The sequence below is a fragment of the Telmatherina bonti genome (assembly GCF_933228915.1).
Source record: "Telmatherina bonti genome assembly, chromosome: 7".
In the NCBI taxonomy this organism is placed as follows: Eukaryota; Metazoa; Chordata; class Actinopteri; order Atheriniformes; family Telmatherinidae; genus Telmatherina; species Telmatherina bonti.
The window spans coordinates 7122635-7140422 of NC_136625.1; the positions used below are offsets into that span (position 1 = coordinate 7122635).

A 17788-nucleotide genomic window follows, 5' to 3' on the forward strand; every position below is an offset into this window, starting at 1 on the left:
TCATATCAGATCTGATGTGTAAATATGAAATATATGTTTCCACTCAGCTTATGTGATACACTTCTATATGGACAAGTGTGAAAACCACATCGTGAGTTTAAAAACCTTTTAACAATATTTAAGAGGAATTTGAAGCGTATCCATTACCAGTTTTTTTACTGCGATAGTTAGGTTTTGTGCAATTCTAGGGGTGATGGAAACAACTATTATTTTCCAACTAATCATATAACTATCTTTTACAGCTTACATGTAAACATTTTATTTTAAAAAAGAAAACATTTAATTATAAATATTAATATTCGTGAGTGAATTATCTTTATTTTTCTATTGAAATATTAGAACACAGCAGACATATCTCTGTTCTTGCTGTATTTTTATTTCAGAAGCTTTGATTGGAGAATTTACTTCAATTTGTTTTATTTTTTATTTTAAACGTAATTAAACATGTTCCTGTTGACACCAAAGTTAGGCAGTTTTGTTTGGTATTTGTTATCTTACTGAACCAAACTGTGTCGCTGTCGGGCCGTTTCACCCCTAAAACATGCAGCACATATCCTCAAATCGATAGCACATGAAAAAGTTGTTTCTGACATAATAATCATGAACACTATGGTTTTGATGGGCCACAAAGGCCCATGGGAGACTGATAAACTGGACGTTCCAGTTTGACATGAAGAACTGTAACTCTCCTCGCACAGGTTGAGAATCAAAACAGAGACTTCAGCCTTGTTCCTGAAGCGGCGAGACTCAAAAGGCAGTCGAGAAAATTCTGCTACTTTAAACATCCTCATGCGAGGCATTTTCTTTTGAAGCTGCTGAGGATGAAAGCGACGCCTCCTCACAGCGCTGCAGAGAAGATCTCAGCGGGGCTCTGGCGTTCGCTTGGAAAAAAAACGGCTAATTTATGCGAGCTGTGCCGAGAGGAGAGACGGCGAGGAGCTTTAAAACCCAGGAGACGGTCACCGGGTGGCGACGGAGCACAGCACCCGTCCGTGTGATAACGGAGCTCATTTAATTTCCTCTGTGTGCTGGGAGTCGGTGTGTGAAGCACAGAGTGGCTGTTTGTGTGTCTGGATGTGACCAAAATCAGTCCGTATAGACGTCCATACGTGTTGTGGATGCACATTCCTGCCACCTCTCCTGCCGTGTCACGACCCAAACGTTTAATAAAACCCGTTATGAGTGCAGAGCGTGAAGGAGGCTGCAGATATTTGTGTTTGCTGCTTTGATGAAAATAAAATTAAATCTATCTTTGGAGCAAACACAAACGTGGTAAACATTGAGTCTCTGATGGAAAATATGTCTCTTTTTGGCAAATATGAAGACTTATGGACCTCATTCAATGAAAGGTTGGGATTTTTTCATCAAGCTGTCGTGTCTTTTTTTCCTGCTTCTTCTAGAAACAAAACATTTTTAGACTGAACAAGTCGGTCCATCATCGATCTTTTCCTTTCAGATGCGAAACAGAAACATCTCTTTGGGAGGACGCGAGCCCCGACATGCAAACCAAAGTAAGAAATGGAAAAACAAGGTCCTGGTTCATACAGGGTCCACCTGCCTCTCGCCCAAAGACTGCTGGGATAGGATCCAGCTCCCCAAGACCCTTAATCGGACTAAGCGGTTCTGAAAATGGATGAATAAATGAAATGGACAAACAGAACATATTACAGGTGATCATCTTAAGTAATGATACATCGTACGTTTTTATGTCGATTCAACGGATTATGAGTCACAATACGACTTCCTTCAGCAGCAGCTGACTGATCCAACGTCCCGCTAATTTAACAAACATTTCTGTTTTTCTCACTAGATGTGTCTTCATTAAAGTTTCTCACCAAGTAAAAGTGTAAATCTAACAAGTCAAAGAACAACTGCGATTTGCAGGCGTTTCCAACGAACGATGTTTAGTGTAAAAACATGCGAAACTTTCTGCGTTTTGAAGCGTGAATTATCTTTGAAGAGGCATAATGCAACATATTTCTGCTGTTCTTCCAGATGGTTGCGCGGACATCACAGCGGTTTGATGCGGCGTTGTGTGGATTGATGTAAAAGGGTCAACAGATTGTTCTTATTGAACACTTCCACCCATGTTGACCACTCAAACTGCTTTACACCCTGTCACATTCACGGTTCACACACCCATACCCCCCATAGACACATTGAGGGCAATACGGGGTTCGATGTCTCGCCCAAGGACACTTATGCCTCCTCCTGAGGAGGCGTGGAATCGATCCACCGAGTTTCCAGTTGGTAAATAAATTTGTCTCGAGTTCAAAACAGATTTCAGCGTGGGGACAGTTGGGCGTATCGTACCTGCGAACCCAAACGATGGCGCCTCGGCTTGATGAAAATGTCCTAAATATTAACTAGGAAGGGAATTGGACCAACAAGATGTCGTCGGAGCCGGAGGTCAAAGTAGCGTCGCTCCGAGCAGCGTTCACACGTGTTCAGATACTCACACCAACACGGGCCGGACGGCGTTGTTCATGTTGCCGTAGGCCGCTCGGCCCAGCAGCTCTCTGAAGCAGTTCTCCGCCAGCACCGACGGGTTCTCCTCACCGTCCTGACCCGCACCCGATGGCGAGCTGGAATGCCCCGCCCTGCCGGAGACACACAACCGCAGGTTAAATTAGCAGATCTGAGCATGAAAAATAAAGACAGTGTGAAGACAGACGGGTCAAACGTCAGGAAATAAGAAGGACGGGCGGGGAGGAGGGGGAGAAAGACCCTCTGAAGAATAAAGGACTGAAGGAAGAGGAGAAACTGAAAAGAATCAATCAGAGCAGCTCACAAAAGAGAGAAATCAAATGAAAGTATCGACCCGCTTCAATCAGACTGCTGTGTGTGTGTGTGTGTGTGTGTGTGTGTGTGTGTGTGTGTGTGTGTGTGGAGGCAATCCTCTCAAACTACAGACAGAAACACTGCAGTGATGTGCAGGCTACACATGTCATCAGACTGGAGGAAAATTACAGGTTTTAGAAGGGAAATAAAATCATTACGCTCACGTTTCTTCTGCTTCATCAGAGTAAAGCTGCATGTTTTCGTAGTAATGCTGTATTTCAGCGCATCTCTTTATCCCTCCTGCTACCAGGCAGAGTCACAGGATCATTTTACACCTTCATGGAGGCGTCAGTCAGTGTAGACGGGAAGGATTTCAGGGTAAACAGTCATGTAGTCCCTAAAAAACTGCAGGAATGAACAGGCAAGAGTTATCTGAGTGCTGATTGGCTGAGCCTCAAAGGGGGCGGTCACCGTACTGGCTACTGGTTTGTGCATCAGCGGGAAACGGAGGGCGGATGTTGGGATTTTGGGTGTCCAATGCTTCAGGGTGGAGTCTGGTGACTCGCCTGTTCTCCACCTGCCCTCTTAGAGGAGCAACCGGCCCCCAGCAGCTCGTCCTACTTCATGTTGTTCTGGTCTGAAAACTGTTTAAACTTCAGAAAAACTCCACTTTTTTTGACACTACAAAGTTTGACACTAAACATGCAGCTTCCTCGTCTTCCAGCTTTGCCTTTTCAGACAACGGGAACATAACTTTACTGGTCTTTAGTTGGTTTAATGAATCAACCGAATCTCTGGTATAGAAACACAAAGCTCGTTATATTTTAATCCAACATGAAGACCCTCCTCGTCAAGGTCTGCTCATGTGCTGGATACCAAAGTTTACATGAAATATTTATGGATGCAGAAATCAGCTCGACAGTCGCTGCGATGTGATGAAAACTCCTGTAAAACCGTCTCCTTTAGCTTCTTTACTGTTTCTGGAAACGTTTAAAATTCAGGTAAAAGTTTGTTATTTCTGCAGAGCCAACAGGAGTCCCGGATCCTGGCTTCACGCTGGTGGAATAATGCGACAGTAAATGACGTCCCGGCTGGACGCTGGACCACAGACGGACCGCCGGGTCTCAGGAGGGAAACGATCCACGTCGGTCCACCAAGCGGTTCAGGGACACGAAAACTTGTTTGGTAGAAGTCGGGAAACGAGAGAAAAATTAAATCTTTGCTGGAAATGAAGGTGGAGCCAGTAAAACTGTGACAGACCACCGGGACCAGATCCACCCAGACCACTAGGACAGGATCCACCCAGACCACCAGAACCAGATCCACCCACGCCTCTGGGACCAGATCCACCCAGACCACTAGGACAGGATCCACCCAGACCACCAGAACCAGATCCACCCACGCCTCTGGGACCTGATCCACCCAGACCACTAGGACAGGATCCACCCAGACCACTAGGACAGGATCCACCCAGACCACCAGAACCAGATCCACCCACGCCTCTGGGACCAGATCCACCCAGACCACTAGGACAGGACCCACCCAGACCACCAGAACCAGATCCACCCACGCCTCTGGGACCTGATCCACCCAGACCACCGGAACCAGATCCACCCAGTCCACTAGGACCTGATCCACCCAGACCACCAGAACCTGATCCACCCAGACCACCGGAACCAGATCCACCCAGACCACCGGAACCAGATCCACCCAGACCACCGGGACCTGATCCACCCAGACCACCAGAACCTGATCCACCCAGACCACCGGAACCAGATCCACCCAGACCACCGGAACCAGATCCACCCAGTCCACTAGGACCTGATCCACCCAGTCCACTAGGACCTGATCCACCCAGACCACCAGAACCTGATCCACCCAGACCACCGGAACCAGATCCACCCAGACCACCGGAACCAGATCCACCCAGACCACCGGAACCAGATCCACCCAGTCCACTAGGACCTGATCCACCCAGTCCACTAGGACCTGATCCACCCAGACCACCAGAACCTGATCCACCCAGACCACCGGAACCAGATCCACCCAGACCACCGGAACCAGATCCACCCAGACCACCGGGACCAGATCCACCCAGTCCACTAGGACCTGATCCACCCAGTCCACTAGGACCTGATCCACCCAGACCACTAGGACAGGATCCACCCAGACCACCAGAACCTGATCCACCCACGCCTCTGGGACCTGATCCACCCAGACCACCGGAACCTGATCCACCCAGTCCACTAGGACCTGATCCACCCAGACCACCAGAACCTGATCCACCCAGACCACCGGAACCAGATCCACCCAGACCACCGGAACCAGATCCACCCAGACCACCGGGACCAGATCCACCCAGTCCACTAGGACCTGATCCACCCAGACCACCAGAACCTGATCCACCCAGACCACCAGAACCTGATCCACCCAGACCACCGGAACCAGATCCACCCAGACCACCGGAACCAGATCCACCCAGACCACCAGAACCTGATCCACCCAGACCACCGGGACCAGATCCACCCAGTCCACTAGGACCTGATCCACCCAGACCACCAGAACCAGATCCACCCAGACCACCGGGACCAGATCCACCCAGTCCACTAGGACCTGATCCACCCAGACCACCAGAACCTGATCCACCCAGACCACCGGAACCAGATCCACCCAGACCACCGGAACCAGATCCACCCAGACCACCAGAACCTGATCCACCCAGACCACCGGGACCAGATCCACCCAGTCCACTAGGACAGGATCCACCCAGACCACTAGGACCTGATCCACCCAGACCACCAGAACCTGATCCACCCAGACCACCGGGACCAGATCCACCCAGTCCACTAGGACAGGATCCACCCAGACCACTAGGACCTGATCCACCCAGACCACCAGAACCTGATCCAGCCAGACCACCGGGACCAGATCCACCCAGTCCACTAGGACAGGATCCACCCAGACCACTAGGACCTGATCCACCCAGACCACTAGGACCTGATCCACCCAGACCACTAGGACCTGATCCACCCAGACCACCAGAACCAGATCCACCCAGGCCTCTGGAACCAGATCCACCCAGACCACCGGAACCAGATCCACCCAGTCCACTAGGACAGGATCCACCCAGTCCACTAGGACAGGATCCACCCAGACCACTAGGACCTGATCCACCCAGACCAGTAGGACCTGATCCACCCAGACCACTAGGACCTGATCCACCCAGTCCACTAGGACAGGATCCACCCAGACCACTAGGACCTGATCCACCCAGACCACTAGGACCTGATCCATCCAGACCACTAGGACCTGATCCACCCAGACCACTAGGACCTGATCCACCCAGTCCACTAGGACAGGATCCATCCAGACCACTAGGACCTGATCCACCCAGACCACTAGGACCTGATCCATCCAGACCACTACGACAAGGTGGATCAGGTCTGAAATGAGGCGTTTCGTTGTGATGCCTGCGTCAGAAAAACCCTGACGTGTTCTTGAAGCAGACGCCGTGTGTGTGCGGCTGTGATGACAATCAGAGAGAAGTGTGTGTGGAAGCTGAGAGAATAAAATTACAGTCGGAGGTCAAGAGTGTGTTCAAGGTGGACACCCTGATATGTCCCGCTCAGGGTCTGGTTTCCTTTGTTCGCTTTGTTTGTACGTGCAACAACAAGACAGCAGGCAGGGACTGTGAAGCGAGGAGATCTCTGCAGGCCGACCACGTCCGCCTTCCCCGAGAAGCAATTAACAGAATCCGACGCCCTTGACCGCTGCTTCCCGCCAGGTCCACCCAGGCTGGATTAGAAAGCCCACAACACGGCGCCTCAGGGTAAACTCACCACGGCTTGGCCGGCGGGCAACATCGTTTTCAGACTGTGTGTGTAACTCTGACAAAACACGCCGCGTCCACAGAGGTCGGCGTGTAACTCCTCGTACAACGCCGCGTTAATCGACTGAAACGTTCCGACTCAGCTGATGGACATCTGGTCTGACAAGACGCTGCTGGACTGCAGTGATGAAGACATCCTGGAAGGAGAAGCGGCGTCTGAGTGTGCAGACGGCTGCAGCAACGTCACGTAGACGCCACAGGCTTCTCTGTAAAGCTGGACGATGGCGTACACACACGGCGTTTCGCCCTCCTGCTGCAGACTTACTGCCTGCTTCTGGAACGGCGACGTGTTCGTCTTCGGGTGTCATGAAACGTTTGGCCTGCTTTGGGTTTCAGCGCCGCTGGAAACGCCTGTAAGCTGCAGCGTTTAACCGCTTGATGCAACAAAACACTTTTAACGTTTATCCAACTTTATTTACCTCAAATTTACCCGTTTATTTCATATTATTTATCTTTGCTGATTAATTGTTAGTAATTTATTTGCTATTAAACTGGACTTTTTCATCCCAGTCTTTCTTTTTTGGTTTTTATTTAGTTTTTATACAAATAAATTCAGCCAGTAAAGGAGGTTAAGGAGAGAAGAGCTGCTTTTCCTCCACGCTGAAGCTTCATCACTCCCAGTCTAGCAGTGGTTCCCATAGTGGGGGGCAGAATGGGAACCACTGGCGTAAAATACCAGCTCAGTCTGCAGATGGAACATGAAAATCCAGTTTTGACCTTCTTTTCATTTCCTCTCAAGGTTTATTAACATGTTTCTCATTTATAATATTGACATCTTTACATTTCATGTGTGAAAAGGAGCAGGCAGAAACTAATCCAACTCTACTCCGTTTCTACGGCAACGCTCCAACTCTATTACAAGTTCCCATGAGGAAATATAAAGTAAAGATTTCCACAAAACATTTCTGTTTTTAAACATTATCACACCAACGTCACCATCCTTTGTGAAACTGGTCTTCTTCAAGCTTCTATTTATTTTCTACTTGAAGCAAGAAAAGTTTTTGTATTTTTAAAGTTTTAGTATTTAATATTCGATCTTAACAGATCCATCCCTCCAGCCTCACACCTGCTCCTCTTTCACGTCCAGGAAAAGCACCAGAACCAGCCTGAATGTTTGCATCAGCTCAGAGGGCGCTGGCCAACATGTGCAGACATGGAGGACAGCGCGAGGCGTAACGATGGACCGTCGGGGCAGCGGGAAGCGAAACGGCAGAATTAAAACCAGAAACGTCAGGAGAATGAATTGTAAACCTTCAGGGAAGTCTCAGAAACACACTTCTCAAATGTTCATGTATGATGTGTTCGTCAGACATCCCGTATATGCTGATGATGTGACTGTTTCACAGCCCAAACTGGTCCCAAACTGGTCCTGCAGACATAAAATCAATTCTGTTTGTGCTTGATGAGGTGATTTGTCAAAAAGCACCAAAACACATAAACACTTCAGTACATCGGCATGTTTTAGGCACCAGTGGAGGCACGGAGTCATGTAAAAACCAGCTAATAACCTGCAGCAGAGACCTGCCTGCCGGTAGACGACGGCGTTTTAGTCGCATGCAGGTCGACGTGCAGGATGACTCGTTTCAGACAACCTGCACACGATGAAGAGTCGTCTCCGCTGGAGGGATTTACATCGACGGAGAACAGAAGGAAAAAAACCACAAAGACGGAACAGGATCCAAAAATAGCTTTTTGTTCACATGGAAACCACAAATGAGACGAGCAGGAAGTGAGAGGAGAGACGAGCGGCGAGGAAGAAGAGAAGGTGATGATGAAGAGGCGAGAAGTGTTCAGGTGAACTCTTCTTCTACCCGTCTGCATGTCATCAGGCTGCCGGATTGTTCTTTTCACCTTCTCGTGACCTTAGAGGTCAATAAGAGGGCTACGAAGGAAAACGGACATGAAAACGTTTCCATGAATAATTTAAACTTTCGTCCTGCTTAAAAATAACAAACGTCTTTTTTAGTATTTCTGTTGTATTCATTACAAAAACTGCATTACTTTCCATATATTAGAGGAATAATTCTATTAAACACAATGTTGTCATGATGTGTGTTTTCTAATCTTTAATCTCTTGTTTTGTATCTTAGTTCTGGTTTCCTGTTTTGGTTTGTAGTTTTCCTTGTTTAGTTCTTATGTCTGGTTTCCTGTTCATTAGTTCACCTGTGTCTCTTTTAGTTCTGAAAGCAGTGCTCCATCAACAGGTGGGGAGCTGCTGACCTCAACTCGGGACATTGTGGATCGGTGGAAGGAATACTTCGAAGACCTCCTCAATCCTACCAACACGTCTTCCGATGAGGAAGCAGAGCTGGGGGACTCAGGGGTGGACTCTCCTATCACTGGGGCTGAAGTCGCTGAGGTGGCCCCGGGGGTGGACGAGATTCGCCCAGAGTTTCTTGTGTTCCAATTACAGGGGGATCACACTCCTCAGCCTCCCTGGTAAGGTCTATTGAGGGGTCCTGGAGAGGAGGGTCCACCGGATAGTCGCATCTCGGATCGAGGAGGAGCAGTGTGGTTTTCGTCCTGGTCGCGGAACAGTGGACCAGCTCTATACCCTCTTTGGGGTCCTGGAGGGGGCATGGGAGTTTGCCCAACCAGTCTACATGTGCTTTGTGGACCTGGAGAAGGCATTTGACCCTTTCCCCTGGTACTCCGGGAGTATGGGGTACTTGTACGAGCTGTCCGGTCCCTGTACGACAGGTGTCAGAGCTTGGTCCGCATTGCCGGTAGTAAGTCGGATTCGTTTCCGGTGAGGGTTGGACTCCGCCAAGGCTGCCCTTTATCACCGATTCTGTTCATAACTTATATGGACAGAATTTCTAGGCGCAGCCGAGGCGTTGAGGGGATCCGGCTTGGTGGCCTCAGGATTGGGTCCCTGCTTTTTGCGGATGACGTGGTCCTGTTGGCTTCATCTGGTCGTGATCTCCAGCTCTCGCTTGAGCGATTCGCGGCCGAGTGTGAAGCAGCTGGGATGAGAATCAGCACCTCCAAACCTGAGACCATGGTCCTCAGCCGGAATAGGGTGGATTGCCCTCTCCGGGTCGGGGGTCAGATCCTGCCTCAAGTGGAGGAGTTTAAATATCTCGGGGTCTTGTTCACGAGTGAGGGAAGGATGGAGCGTGAGATCGACAGACGGATCGGTGCGGCGTCTGCAGTAATGCGGACTCTGCGCCGGTCTGTCGTGAAGAAGGAACTGAGCCAGAAGGCGAAGCTCTCGATTTACCAGTCGATCTACGTTCCTACCCTCACCTATGGTCATGAGCTGTGGGTCGCGACCGAAAGGAGGAGAACTCGTATACAGGTGGCTGAAATGGGTTTCCTCCGCAGGGTGGCCGGGCTCTCCCTTAGAGATAGGGTGAGGAGCTCGGTCATCCGGGAGGAGATCAGAGTAGAGCCGCTGCTCCTCCGCATCGAGAGGAACCAGTTGAGGTGGCTTGGGCATCTGGTCAGGATGCCTCCTGGACCTCCCTGGTGAGGTGTTCCAGGCACAGGTTATTGCTTGAGCAGGAAAACCTCTAAAACCTGCAGGACCCTCCGGTCCAGACTTGGCCCTTTTTATTTGCCTCATTTCACAGCGAATCAACTGGATCATCCTGCAGACGTTCCTGTAAATATGAGGCTAGAAAACTAAGACATAAATAATGAGGATAAAGTGGTTTATGATGGATTTGGTTCAAGGCAACTTTATGTCCAAAATCAGCTGCTCTCATGGAGATAATGTCTGATTCAAATGTTTAATATTATATAAATAATATTAACATGGAAAGATAAAAATAAATAAATAAATAAATAATTGATTTTACACATTAATCTCTGCATCACAACAACATATTGGTACAGAAGGAGTACTAAAGAGGATTACCGAGTGAAAGATGGAATCAACCCAGCGGACAGATGTCCGCTGTGGTGACATCTTCAGGTGTTGGAGTGGTCCATCAGGAGCCACTGGGTTCCAGTGTCTGAACTACTCCACTAATTTCTCACTTGTTCCATCAGAAGTTTAATGGTGCAGAAAAGTAGTTTATTTTTCAGGCTGCCTGCAGTTCAGTCCCAGCTATGCATGTATAATTGATTAGCTGGAAATTTTGTGTGTCGGGTTTGGGTGCATTAATAAGGTCACCTCCAAACCAGAATAGTTTTCACCTCAGAAAATCAAACATTTGCCCAAGAGACTGTCCTCGCTCCAGTTCCACATTCAGAGTGGAGAATACCGGGTCATATTGGAAAAAACACAACCCTCAGAGGACTCCGCTTAGCGATTCCACAATCACACTTTGTGCGTTTGGGTGTGAAGTTGTGCTGTGTGTGCGCTACCTGTCCGAGTCGTCGCTGTCCTGCATGTTGAACAGCATGGAGGGAATCAGTTTGTCCATGTGCTGAGGCTCCCAAATGATGGCCTGGAGCTCGTCGTTCACAGTCTTCCTCACCACACCCTGAAGACCTTTAATCCCAGCAACACGGATCCTGAAACACACAAGTTCACAGGGAATGATCCAACAAGGTTTGCTTGGATTAACCCAAACCACGACCACAGAGTTCGTAGACCATGATGTGGACACCCGTTGTCTTTACTGAACGTAACCCCATTTATAATCCTTACACTGCAGCTAACTGTTCTGAGTCTTATTTAAGAAACAGGAAATAACTTTGTGTCAGTAGGACCCAATGAAACAGAGAACTAAAACAACCAGTGGAGTTCCCCAAGGCTCCGCACTGGGACCACTGCTGTTCAACATCTGGATCAGGGATCACCAATCCTGGTCCTAAAGGGCCAGTTTCTTGCAGGTTTTCCAAGCATCCCTGCTGCAATATAGCTGACTCAGACTAGTTCTGCACAAGTCTGCTAAATAAACAATGATTTGAATCAAGTGTGTTGCAGCAGGGACACTTGGAAAACCTGCAGGACACCAAACAGGATTGAGGATTCCTGATCTATGTGCTTCCAACAATATAAACTACATAAGTTACCATAGTTGCGCTCATAACACACAGATATACATAACTATCTCACCAGGATGCTACGGTATGACCCAAACCCAATCAAGTGTATTGATCAAAGCAGAGACTGGAAATGCCAGAAATTCCTTTATTTCAAGACAAAACTGAAATAGTTTTTTTGTTTTAATCTTTTTTTTTTATTTTTTTTTTTTAACCGTCTATTGATGTTTACAAAAAGGATAAACGTGGCTTAAAAAAAAAAAAAAAAAACAGATTTCAGTCAATGCATCATGTCAGACTGTTGCTTTCACCCCGATACATGACGGAAATGTCCTTGGACAAGGTTGAACTCCACATTCCCACTGTCACAGTTAAAACCACCAATCCCAATAGGTGAAGCTGCGTAACATGTACAGAAAACCAGATCTCATTAAATTCTCATTAAATATTATTCCCAGTAGAACATAAGCAACATAAGTAATGTTGGAACAGATTAAACCAAAGCAGCAACACATCTGTAAACAGCTGGAACAGAGCAACAAAAGGCTGGAAAAGTAACAGCTGGGGGAGTATCAGACAACTAATCAGGTAAAATGGCAACAGATGAGTCACATGACTGGGTGTAAAAGGAGCATTTCAGGGAGGTAGAGTCTCTCAGTGAATGCTTCGTTGGGAGGGATCATGTGCTGCTTTTACTACTCTTACAGCCCAGACCACAGACTGATAAACGTGTGGAAATGGGTTTCAGTATGGCCGGAACAAGGACTTATTTTTAGAAAAACACCATATATTTTATATTTTTTAGTTTGCATAATAGTTGTTCACAAGTCTGAGCTCATATTTGCATAATTATGATTAAAAACTGACAAGTTTCTCAGATATTGATCAACTTTATCTCTGCCTAACAGCTCACCTTGTGCCTGCTTGCTAATGTGTTGAAGACAAATAATCAGTTTTCATCAATGCAAATGAGCTCATATGTTTTAATATTTAATATATGACAGATTCAGCTTTTTCTACTGCCTGATTAATTATTCTGACTGAGTCCATGAAACCAAAACCACTTTCTGTCTGAATAACTAAATTCTGTCAACTGAAACGCTGTATCTTCATCATACAGCAAAGTTCTGCAGAAATACACAACAACATACACGTCCTCCTGTACTTCCAGCCTGTTCGATGGCTTTCTTCATGACACTAAACTCTGAGCAATAAGGTTAAAAAAAAAAGAGTACTGTGACCTCCACCTTCAGCTTCATCTGATCATTGCTGCAGAGAAACTATTTGGGAATTCCTCTCCAGCTGCAGCGAGAACAGAATAATGTAATGCAGAAGACCGAGAAAGCAAACTGTTTATACCCGACTGGAAAACAACCCCAGCAGTCCCATCGCTACTCTCCACCCTTCCCAATAAAGCACCAGCACACACCTTCAGACATACAACAACAGATAAAAGAGGTTTTTCTCCATAAATATTCTCACATACGTCAACGTTGGGATAGGTCTCAGCTGCTGCAGCGAGTTCTGCCAATAACTCTGCAGCATGGGGGTCTCATATCGCAATAAATGAGACCGAAAAGATTGTTTTCATACTCTGCTCATCTGTATTAAAATCAGACTGTGGCTCACAGCCTCATCAGAGCCTCCGTGCCTCTGCCACCGAGCTATTTTTACGTTCTGAACAATGAAGCTGGCAGACAGAGGGAGGGTCCGTCCTCAGAAAGGTTTGCTATACAGACGGTTCTTCTTTTATTGCATAGTGAAGCAAAAATGAGACGATTTCTTTGGGTTGTGTAAAATGCCAAGTAAATAACAACAACTAGCGCTGGGCGATTTGTCCAAATGTCACATCCGGATATGTCTCATTTTATATCCCCATAACGATACATAACCACACAAAACTGTGTCAGTTATGTGTCAGATGTTGCTAGGCAACAGCAGCAGGGATCTCCTTCCATCTGGGGGAACTATGGCCGTATGACGTTCCACAGGTAAATACCTGTTTATTCTGAGCTTTCGCCTCCACCTGACGCTGCTTTTCCTGCTTTTGCTGGTTGATTCTTTATTCTGTATTCTTTATCCTGATTCCTGCAGGTGATAAAATGAGTTAGTTGTGTCGGAGTCCGTTGTTGGGACTGTGAGCTAGTCTGTTGTCGGTTCCACGTCGCTCTTTTTATATCCAAACTGCATCCATGCCACAGAAATTTCCCTCTGTGTGAGCAAAGTAATTTCTCCTAGGATTACTTTACTCGTTCCTATGATTACTTTAGTTAAGTTATCTGCTATCTATGAACATCTGCAAATGAATGGATATAAAATCTTATTTATGGAAATCTGACCTAATGATTTGTAGTGATCAGTGGCCGTATTGATTGGCGATTCTACACTAACTTCTATCTTGGACACACAAAAGACCAGCTCCCATTGCCTTTAGATGAGGCTGAAAAATGAAACGTTTCTGACTAAATATATTTTCTGCAGCTTCATTTTACCTCCAACTGCATTCATGTTTGCACACGTAGGTAAGGAACGATGGCCGTCTCACTGACTTTAAATATTACTGAACGAAAGGCGTTTCCAATGAATTTTTCAGGGTTCTGAAAGATGAATGACGAGCAGGTAGAGGTCAAATCCAGTGGAACCCAGTGGTATAAATGAAAGTCTATTCTTGTCATATTACTGAGAGTTAAGATGGAGGCGATGTGGAGGATAAGAACAAGCCCTGCAGACCAGTTTTCCAGTTTCTCTGCGAAGCACTTATTTACACCCAACTATTTTTAGCTTATTTTACTGTCAACATTATTTCAAGTGCTCGCCTTTGACTCTTCGGAGAGCAGCAAGGCACTCCTGAGGTGGTGTTAACCGAGCCATGTGGTCTCAGTGGAAGGTAAAGGCCATGAAATATGGATCAGGAAGAGATATATTTATACCCTATTTCAATAGATTCAAACGGATGAGAGCTGCTCTGGTGGGGGTTGTGTTAGCGCATCTCCCCTGATGGATGCTGCTTCCTTCACAGGGTTGAAACAGGTTTTTGGGATTTCACAGAATGTAAAATCTCTTAATCATGATCAAACGCTCAATAAGGAAACCAGCAGGGGAACAACCAGGAAGGTTGTCTGTAGGTCAATGCAAACAACAGCTAAAGTTAACATCCATGGACCATTGTTGTTCTGCAGAAAAAAAGGCCAAACAAACTCATGAAGTCATGAATCTGTGCAGGAAGAGGGATAAGTGTGTTTATACTGATATGAATCATGCAGCATCTTCCTGATGTGGGAATATTCAGACCTGGTAGTACGATGATCCTCACGTCACGTCTGAAGTTGAAGTTAAAGTTGAGATTTAACACTTTCAAACAAAATAAAACATGTTTTTCTTAAAGAACGTGCAGCCAGTCGTGTCTTCACAGCCTCGAAAAAACAATTTCATCACTAGACGTTCGGGGTGGGAAAAACGAATCGGAAAATCGAAAATCTGGATTTTTTTTTTGCTTCACTATTATAAAATAAATTTTTTGGTGGAAAAAAAAAATTTGATTTTTTTTTTAAGTAAATCAAATGAATCCACTATAAAGGTTTAATCATTTATCGTTTTTATTTATCTTTTTACTTGTCTTCTTGGGCATTATAGCAGCAGAATGATGGTCTGACTACTGGGTTGTTTTTTCCTCATTGAAATCAAGAAAAATGACGAGCAAAAAAAAGTTTTGTACATTTTTAATGTTTGTAATCTACAAAAATCAGTAATATTGAAGAATTGTGAGAATCGCAATTTAAATCAAATCGGCACCCACAAAAATTAAAATCGAATTGAAACAAAAGCGTCACAGCCCAACTAGACGTAACTGTATGACAGTTGTTTATAACCACATAACCACATGTTTATACACACACACACACACACACACTATATAGATAGATATATATATATCTATATATATATAGATATATATAGTTTACATGCCCATAAAAATCAGATCTCTGGAAGTAATTAGATTACTGTGATAATCTGCTCTGATGCGTCTACATTTACCAGATTTAAATAGAATTATTCAGATAAAGAACTGCAGGAGACTCACTGTTAAACCATGTTAGACCCCTGTAATGTACCCTGGTGAATCCTTCACAGTAATCTGAAAACACATTACCTGAAGAAACTACTCAGACCGCAGAACTTATGGGTTCTTCCTCCCAAGTTTGGTCATTAAAACTTCATTTCTTGCATAAATCCAACTAACTGGGGTCTGACATCTAAATGTTACCAATACAGGTTCAAGTCTTATTGACATTTTAACTTCAATAATGAACCCTGAAACACTTCATCTGATAAAACATATACCATTACCAGACATATACCATATAAAATCAGGTTATCAGAAGAAAAATAACAGCAGCTACACTGAGACGTTACCTGGTTCTGGTGTCGGGGTCTTCATGAGTAGAGTGGCACATGGCGCTGAACTGGGAGACGAAGAAGTCGTAGCGGCGATGGTAGGACGGCGTGTCCTCCTCAATGTTGGCAAACTTCACAAACTAGCGGAGAAAAAAACGGGACAAAGACATTTAGACAACTCTTAAACTTAGCATGAAGATGACATTATTGGCTGAGTTTGGTCAGAAGGAAACAACATTTATGAAAAAGAGAAAACAACAAGAAAACCAGAGAAAAGCTAAAAAACAGTTTGAAGGACAGACTCTTCAACAGTCACTGTTATGAAGAGGTGTGCCGAGTAACCCGCCATTTATAAACCGATGCATGTCGATGCAACATGTGTCGATTCAATTAAAATTCGTAAATGTTCAAAAATGAACATTTTCCATGAAGAAATGAGAGAAAAGCAGCTGTTAAGTGTGGCAGGAAGTTACAAGTCACCCTAACACTTTGGGAGACTAACTTCTGCTCCCTAAAGTGTTCAAGCAACAAACAACCGAGCTAGCAGGAAGCTAGCAGATAGCCTAGCAGTTAGCCTAGCAGCTACTGTTACTGACTGTGAGATTTCCTCATTGGGTCTGAAGGCAGGGTTTGGAAACATTTTGGTTTTTATGGACATGAGAAAAGACGAGACCTGGATGAGACTCCCTACAAACTAAAATCTCATATTGACACAACAACAGCAGCTCCGTCCATCCCAGTTAGAGGAGCTTGTTTATAACATCTTTTGTCGATTCCAGGAAAATATTTCAAGATGATATGGAAAAAAATGTTTAATATGTGTTGGATTTATTTATGGTTCCACATGAATAAAAAATAGTGGAGATAAGCGCGTTACATGGATGAATGGAGTATAACGTAGTATAAATGTAGCCACAGAGTGAGAACATAAACCGTAACCCTCCCACTGAAAGTGCTAATAATCATTCAATAGTTTCATCGTAGAATGGGAATCTAATGACATTGTGAGGTAGCTAAGAAGGCACAGCTCTGTTATGTGAAAAAGCATTCGGCCGCTAGTTGACACGTGGTCAGTGATATTTAACACCAACAATACGGACTCCTTATGATGGTCTGCAGTGGTGATACAACAGTTTTTCCAGTGACTAAAAGCTCCTGACAATCTTACATGCAACGATAAAGACAACCATTACAGACCTACCCCCCTTTTCTCACCCAGCCTATAATTTCTTCGTTCCAAACAGGCGCTGAGTGTTGTCTGAAGAGGCCTCCTCTTCTCTGCACAGTCAGCTGCTTTCAAGTAGCGTTTCTCACTACCCTCTCATTGTCCACTGCATCAAACTGCCTCTACTCAGACTGGCATCAGTGACAAAACCCTGCTGTTCCACCTGGTAATTTCCTCCCATTTCACACCTAACCTCTCCTGGGGGCAATAGCGGAGATGGAAGGCAGCCAGCAGCCTGCACACAGGAGAGCGGCCTCCCATCGGAGTGCTACTCTACTGGATAACAGCTAAACTAGTTTGAAAGGAAAGCTCAAGTCATCACTTATATTTGGATCTTTTGCTGGGAAGCTTTAAATGCATTTAGCTCATTTTAAATAAATTTAATTTTGTTTCGGCCATCTCCTACATCATATTTGGTCAGTTCTCAAGGAGCCTAGCTATCCGTTACTTTACACAAAAAACGGAGCAATACCACCGGAAATCACGGGGGGCAGTGTTGAGTTGTGTAGCTGACACACACCCAGCAAAAGAAACAAGCCAGAGAAGAAGATGAACAGGAA

General features: G+C 45.6%; 1 protein-coding gene across 1 annotated transcript in view; it reads right to left on the reverse strand.

Annotated features, from left to right (window-relative positions):
- efr3a (EFR3 homolog A) overlaps positions 1 to 17788 on the reverse strand; it is a 136323-nt gene that overhangs the window by 48330 nt on the left and 70205 nt on the right. The window contains exons 6-8 of the mRNA XM_079243250.1: positions 16022 to 16143; positions 10985 to 11134; positions 2460 to 2600 (exon numbers count right to left, since the gene is read on the reverse strand). Coding sequence (XP_079099376.1) covers positions 2460 to 2600; positions 10985 to 11134; positions 16022 to 16143 — 413 coding nt within the window. The remainder of the gene's footprint in view (positions 1 to 2459; positions 2601 to 10984; positions 11135 to 16021; positions 16144 to 17788) is intronic.